Below are 8,409 nucleotides of genomic sequence, written 5' to 3' on the forward strand. Positions count from 1 at the left end.
ACACCAATTCTGGGAATAATAAACAATACAATAAAAACTAAATTAGTAGAAAAATCTATAAGAATAAAAATATATAATATACTAGCATTACCCTTTTATACGGAAGCGAGATTTGGACATTAAAGAAAAAAGACATGAACGGAATCAAAGCAATGGAAATGAAATTCTTTATGAGGACAGCAGGATATACTCTTTCAGACCGAAAAAGGAATGAAGAAATTTTAGACCAATTAGAAGTAGAGACAGTAGAAGAAAAAATCAGCAGATACAAATTCAATTGGCTAGATCATGTAAGAAGAATGGAAAATTCAAGAATCCTAAAAATTATGATGTAGTATAAACGTAGTGGACATCGTCGACCAGGAAGACCTTTTAGAAGACTGCTAGATGGAGCCGAAACACGTCTACAGAGGCCTAATTCGTGAAGGATGATGATGATGATGATAATTATTGTTATTACTGTTATAATTATTATTATTGTTACTATTATTATTATTATTATTATTATTATTATTATTATTATTGAATGGTTGAGCTGTTTCGATTTTTTCCATGGATAATTTTCAAAATTATAATACAACGTTTCGAAAAGTGGATCTCTCTTCACCATCAGGTAAAAATCCACTGTGGGGATCGTTACCAACAGCTAGTCTGTCTCACTGATCAGATCGGTGCGAAATATAAAAACGGAACACACGATGTCATAAGCTGTAGTAATGTGAAATATATAGAAAAAAAAAAGAATTCCGTGATTGTAATTAAACTAATTACACGGAAAAATAACACCAACGACAAGGAATAATAGACACTAATAAATCAACAGTCCAAATAGTGAAATGATGAAAAAATAGGAAATAAAAGAATGAGCAGGGAAGCGATTAAACTACCACTGCCATCTAGTGGTGGAAGAGTGTCATTCAAGGGTTCAGAGCGATAGTGGGCCAAGCGCCATTTATTAAAAACGGTGAAAGCAAGAGTTAAAGTGAATACCACAGTTTAATATAGATTGACATCATTTAATTTTATTGTGCATATTTTATATTACTTACTATATGTTTCATTAGATATTGGTAATCACTTAATTGTTTTCTCCGTTTTTAATAAATGGCGCTTGGCCCACTATGGCTCTGAAGCCTTCAATTAATAAGTGGGACAAATTCAGTGATCTCAACATTATAAACTGGATACACAACTCCTGTAGAGAAATGCCGAAAAAACGTGACGTCTAACTTCCGTACTATTCGCACACCTGAGGCATATCTTTCTCTCTTTCTAACGAACATGGGAAATAATTGTTTTCTTGAAAGAAGTATATATATTAATTATATTTCTTTAATTTTGCCGTTATAATAGTGAAATATTATGCAGCTTACGGCTGTACTGGACGTAAGACTGAGTAATAAATAAGTGACTTATAGGCCTACTTTATTTTTCCAAACAAGCCTGGACATAGAGACCCAGAGACCCTATGCAGTTAACAGAGTAGTTTGTGTACCGTTATACTTTTACCATATGACACAGCCATTAATGTTTTCTACGTAAAATTATTACACCTTTATTTTCTTTATACCAGAGTTTCATCGCTGCTAATATCTTAATACGATGTTCATTCAAAAGTAAGTTCCAATGGCTGATAAAGAAAACAAAAACATCAATAAGTAAGAAATATTTGTTGCAGTATTTACAGAGATTTCCTGGCTACTTCTCAACATAGTCACCACCATTATTTAGGCATTCATCGACCGGTGCTTATACTTGAATTTCTTTACTTTAGTGTATTTCTGTTAACAAGAGAATACATTTTATAAGAAATTCAGCTCTTATATCACACACAATGAAGTATAACAGGTTTTTGTATTCTAAGGTTAAAGCATAGATACTGGTACCTATAAAAATCGGTAAATTTAGTTACATTATTTTTATTTTATATTGGGTGTAAGGTGACAAAACCAAAAATTATAAAATTTCAATGGCGAATAAATCTTTCTAGTCCAAAATATATGTTTCGGTTTACTACGAGTACTACAGTATACAGTATATGTTTAAAACTCTATGAATATAATTGTGTACTTTTCTTATATCGTATTTAACTTTTATTTTAATTTAATCTTTAATATTCCTAACCCATATTTATCCTGATCGGGAATAGTGCATGTAAATATGTGGCCTAGATAAGGCAAGAGGTTTCTTTTATATACTGCATTTGTCTTTAGTTTTCATATTTTTGTATTGGTACGGTATGTATTTTTTTAAGTTACAAAATACAGAGCACATTATATACTTAATTTCATTTATGATCTTTACATACAAGTTTAGAGAAATCATAGCTCATATTAAATTGACAGAAACGGTTGAAGATAATCCACAATATAAATAATTTCAATATGCATACACGGACTTGGGCTGTAACATCATTGTAGCAACTATGTTAGAAAGAGAGAGATTCCCTCACCAACATGGCGACGCGGGAACTTAGTGGCACGATATTTTAACATACGGTGTTTCCTCCATTTTAGTACAGAGCTCAATGGACAAATTAAACTCCTATTGCCATCTAGTGGTGTAGGGAACAAACTACTACTGCTTTGTAGTGGTGTTACTTTGTGCATTTGTCTTGAATTTTCTTGATATCCCGTTCGACTATAGGTAACCATATTTCCGAAAGAATGAGACTGGGATGGCTAATAGAGATATCTGAAAACCTTACATGTACGACTTCCTTGTACTTCCTCTGTAACGATCCCCTCTAGTGGCCTACCCTCATGCACTGCGTCATATATATGTATGACAATGGCACACTGGCCATACCTGTGCAGACGGAACCAAAAAGGTGGAACTTAAACTGAAAGGATTCAATCCGACATCAGAATGGGAATCTGGTGTGGCTTAGTGGATAGAGCGTCAGCACGTTGAGCTGAAAACCCGGGTTCAAATCCCGGTGCCAGAGAGAATTATTCTCTGTTGCCCTCATCTTTCATCATATGATGACGCAGAATTTCTGCACGGAAATATCATATGTACTTCGGTACATCATAATAACACAGTCTGAAATGCTTGCTTTCTGGCTAAAAGGATGGAATCTTCTTCAAAAGAATACAAAGATATCTGCTACTGCCACCGCCACCCCCACCACCACCACCACCACTACTAGTACTATTACTACTACACCCAATACCACTACAACAACTGAACTGGATAGAGGAAAGAAATTCTTCCAAAACATTTACAAGAACGGGAAAAAATTAATTAACATAAGCATAAGAAAATTCTCATATCATAAAAAAAAAACCGTAGTTAAAATTAAGAATAACTGTATTGATCTCAGAGCAATATCAACACGGGAAAACACTGACATGCTTCAATGTACCTAACTGTTCTATTTTCTACTAATAATAAATGAAGCGTGCATTTCCAGAACGTTGTAAGTGCCAATTTGTAAAGTTTACAGAGGAACAAAAATAGTTTTATAAAGTACATACAACATAGTAACTTGCACAACCTGAAAGTGCACTACTTATTACTTGGAGCAGCACTTTCTTTATAACCTTTCGTAATATTGTCAAATAGTGCACCTACAACTGATATATATGAAAAAATAGATTCTCCCTGTTTCGGCACTTACAACGTTATGGAAATGCACGCTTCAAATATATTTCGTTACCGAAGACGAAAGTAAATATAGCCTATAAGAACAATATTGTCTTCCCACCTACCATAAAATCTTGTAAATATTTAACAAGTTTCCAACAGATATAGTCACAAATATAAGACGTAACCTAATATTATGATAGGCACTCATGATTAGGATTCATTACAGATGTGTTACAAACATTAAAAAAAAAAATGTGAAAAATGATTTATGAAACATGTTAATTTTTACAAATAATGCGACACTCCATTCTTTGGTTATCATTTTTTTAGTTGGTTATTTAACGACGATGTATCAACTATTAAGTATATTTAGCGTCGATGAGATTAGTGATAGCGAGAAGGTATTTGGCGAGATGAGGCCGAGGATTCACATTACGTTTGGGGAAAATCTCGGAAAAAACCCGACCAGGTAATCAGCCCAAGCGGGGATCGAACCCGCGCCCGATCGCAACTTCAGACCGGCAGGCAAGTGCCTTAACCGACTGAGCCACGCCAGTGGCTCCCTTTGGATATGACAACGAACTCAAGTTACAAGAATAAAATTGTAAAACTAAAATGGAAGTCTGTCCCTGGGCACATTTTTGCACTTATTCTAAGAACAAGTCTCTTAGAATTTCCTGGGTGTCTAGAGTCTGAAAATTTGTATGAATGTGAGTGTGATTGTGAATCTGCTGGGTTAATATTAATTAACCAATCATCACAAATATAAAAATACATCAGCACTGTCGCTGGGCAGTAACCTGAACACATGTTTCAGCGTCACATTATTGACAAGTAACTCGATCTGTTAGCAGAACCATAAAGCATCTATAGATGCTATAGAGTTACCAACAACGAAAAAAAAAAGTCTCTTAGAAAGTAAACACCTGCAATTAATTTATAAATATACATACGAGGTTCATCCAGGTAGTAAGTTCCAATCACATCCAGAGATGACATGACTAGTTGTACAGGGATGCGCATGCATAGCAGTAGGGATGGGGTATGTGGAAATAATGCAATGCAGTTTCAGTCTTGTGATATCAGTAGTTATTGCACAGAGCTAGAAGAAAATGGCTGTACTGATATTGTCTCCCGCCAACTGTGAAATTCGTGCAGTTATCCGATTTCTTCACACACAGAAGCAAATTCCAGCAGAGATCCACCGCCAATTGTGCAACGTGTATGGATCTGACATTATGAGCGACAGTATGGTCAGATGATGGCGCAGGCAATTCACTGAAGGCCGAACCAATGAGCATGATGAAGACCATAGCTGCTGACTGTCCCTGGTGACGCCAGAACTGATGCAAAATGTGCGGAAAGCAGTTTTACAGAACTGGTGCTTAACAATTTCGAACTCTCTGGTCAATTCGCCCAGATGTTTCGCTCACTGCTGCACGAAATCGTCTCCCGGTTGCTTGGTTATCGGAAAGTGTGTGCAAGATGGTTGCCAAAACAGCTGACAGATGAACACAAAACGAAACATTTGGCCGCAGCATTGACATTCCTCCAGTGGTACGCAGCAAAAGGTGACGAGTTTCTCGACATTGTTGTCACTGTGGGTGAAAGATGGGTGTCGCATGCCACACAGAACAACAATCCATGGATTGGCGGCATAGTGGTTCACCTGTGAGGACCAAATTCAAGCAGACAATCTGTCAAAATAATTCATGTGTACTGTCTGCTGGATTGACGTGATGTCCTCATGTGCGAGTTTTTACAGCGAGGGGAGACCATTAATGCTGGGTGGTATTGTCAGACATTGCGAAATCTGAGGACGTTGATCAACGACAAGAGACGTGGAATGCTGACAAGAGCCATTATGCTTTTGCACGAAAAAGCACGACTCCATACCGCCAAACACCACACAGAATCTGTTGCTTCAGTTTGAAAGGGAGATTTTCGATCATTCACCCTACAGCCCCGACCTGGCGCCAAGTGACTTTTATCTCTTCCGTGTCATGAAGCGCTTTCTGGCAGGAAAACGTTTCCACAACGACGCTGAAGTACAGACAGCAGCAGACTACTATGACACGGGCATACAAACGGTGGTGCACCGGTATGATAAATGTCTCAATAACGGTGGTGACTATGTTGAGAAGTAGCCAGGGAATCTCTGTAAATAGTGCAATAAATATTTCTTAATTATTGATGTTTTTGTTTTCTTTATCGGCTATTGAAACTTACTTCCTGGATGAGTCTACAAAACGGTATTTGTCGAATACAGGGGGGAGAGCCATTAATCCTTCCCATTGAAGGCTTTAAGGAACCAACCTGGACAAATACCCAATGTCCCACCCCTGCCTTCCCGTGGTGCAGCTGTTAGTAAGCATAATTTTACAAGCTGAACTAAAGGGAGGGGCTACTCATCAATTAGCACTGGTCAGCTTGATGAGTTTTTGGCCGAATTTGGTATAATTTTTCTCTATTCAATACCTAATTCTCTCCTTACCCTTTCCTATCCAGTCCTCTGACTGAACCCTTACTTTCTTCGACCCCGACAGTATTACAGCATTCGAGGCCTAGGGGTTCATTTCACTTTCCTTCCTACCCCTCCTACTTTTCTGTTCCTAGTGCTGACCTGCTATGGCACTAAAATCGTCCTCCAGTGGCTTAAGGAGGGAAAGCTGGTGATTAACATGATCTCCCAGCTAGGTCCAATGGACCCGTCGACCAACAGCAGGTGTGGTCCTCCAGACATTCTGGGGGTTGTGTGTGAATGAAGTAGCCACCAAAACATTAAAATATGGTGTTCACCTAAATCGGCTACAACTTGCCATTTTCACATATCATTAAAAAATATTGGAGTGCAAGAGGTCAAATGACTTTATTGTCAAATGCCTGGGATTAGAAAACAACAACAACTTCCTGGATGAACTTCGCATTAAGATATTACCAATGATGACATGTCTGGTATAAAGAAAATAAAGGTGTAATAATTTTACGTAGAAAACATTAATGGCTCTGTCATATGGTAAAATCCCTCAGGGTTCAGTGGTATAAGAACTGTCTGCGACAATTAGAATTCCTGCATTAGCATTGGAGGAAAAACAGTCGGCATATCTTATGGTATCCTCTTACCTCAGATTTACACTTTACTGTGACAAAACTAATTGGAACTGCAGTTTCCTCAACTTCAGTAATGGATGTGACATCATAACTGTCGTCCACGCATTCTGTCTTTATTCCTGCCAAGTGAGGATCCAATAAATTCTCTTCCTGCACAAGACAGAGACATAATGCATATGATACATATAACAGTTCGAAAGAATGTGACTCTAAGTACTACATGCTGCATTCTGATCATCATAACAGGGATTGCTTGATAATGAAGACAAAAGCGATTTATATTACTGTCAAAATAATCGACAGTGAAATAACCAAAAGATGTTAACAGCTACACAAGATAAACAATAGAAACAATTTACTACAGCTGCTAATAGTGAGAAACTTATCAGAATTAGGTCACTGCAGCAGAAATGATAACAAACTTACTTACAAATGGCTCTTAAGGAACCCTCAGGTTCATTGCCGCCCTAATATAAGCCCGCCATCGGTCCCTATTCTGTGCAAGATTAATCCAGTCTCTATCATCATATCCCACCTCCCTCAAACCCATTTTAATATTATCTTCCCATCTACGTCTTGGTCTCCCTAAAGGTCTTTTCCCCTCCGGTCTCCCAACTAACACTCCATATGCATTTCTGGACTCCCCCATACGTGCTACATGCCCTGCCCAACTCAAACGTCTGTATTTAATGTTCCTAATTATGTCAGGTGAAGAATACAATGCGTGCAGTTCTGCGTTGTGTAACTTTCTCCATTCTCCTGTAACTTCATCCCTCTTAGCCACAAATATTTTCCTAAGAACCTTATTCTCAAACACTCTTAATCTCTGTTCCTCTCTCAAAGTGAGAGGCCAAGTTTCACAACCATACAGAAAAACTGTTTTATAAATTCTAACTTTCAGACTTTTTGACAGCAGATTACATGACAAAAGCTTCTCAACCAAATAATAACAGGCATTTCCCATATTTATTCTGCGTTTAATTTCCCCTCGAGTGTCATTTATATTTGTTACTGTTGTTCCAAGATATTTGAATTTTTCAACCACTTCGAAGGATAAATCTCCAATTCTTATGTTTCCATTTCGTATAGTATTCTGGTCACGAGACATAATCACATACTTTGTCTTTTCGGGATTTACTTCCAAACTACTATTCTCAGATCTACATACTTCTAATCATTCTTTTCCAGCCATGTTCTCCTAAATTACTATTTGTCTACATTTCCATTTTCTCTATTTTACAACACTTTATCACTTATTTCCCTACTATTCTATCTATTTATTTACGTATTAATCTCTTTCGCTTCACCCCTGAACTTCCTCTTTTATTGCCTCTTTCCTTAAATTTATATACTGTAATACTTCTACAGTTATAGTACCATTGATGCTACTCCAAACCCACAACATCCATATCAAATATATTTAACTTGACGTCAACCACGGAGACGGATCACTATATGAGAGAGAGAGAGGGGGGGAGAGAGTGAGAGTGTAAGAGATTGGGAGAGTGAGAGAGAGCGTAAGAGTGAGAGAGTGTGAGTGTGAGAGAGAGAGAGTGAGTGAGAGAGTGACAGTGGCAGTGAGTGAGTGACTGTGTGTGTGTGTGCGTGTGTGTGTATTTACACTATACTCCTAACTTAGCATGTAAGCTAATATAAGTACCACAATCACTGATATTGATTAAGATAATAAAGTGGGAACAATTTTTG

General features: G+C 37.4%; 1 protein-coding gene across 2 annotated transcripts in view; it reads right to left on the reverse strand.

The window, feature by feature from the left end:
- The window catches only part of LOC138691718 (zinc finger protein 664-like), a 30,250-nt gene that overhangs the window by 14,761 nt on the left and 7,080 nt on the right, over window positions 1-8,409 (reverse strand). For both annotated transcript variants that reach the window (XM_069814014.1, XM_069814012.1), the window contains exon 4: window positions 6,715-6,852. In XM_069814014.1, coding sequence (XP_069670115.1) covers window positions 6,715-6,852 — 138 coding nt within the window. The remainder of the gene's footprint in view (window positions 1-6,714; window positions 6,853-8,409) is intronic.

The sequence above is a fragment of the Periplaneta americana genome, chromosome 16, assembly GCF_040183065.1.
Source record: "Periplaneta americana isolate PAMFEO1 chromosome 16, P.americana_PAMFEO1_priV1, whole genome shotgun sequence".
NCBI classification, from domain to species: domain Eukaryota; kingdom Metazoa; phylum Arthropoda; class Insecta; order Blattodea; family Blattidae; genus Periplaneta; species Periplaneta americana.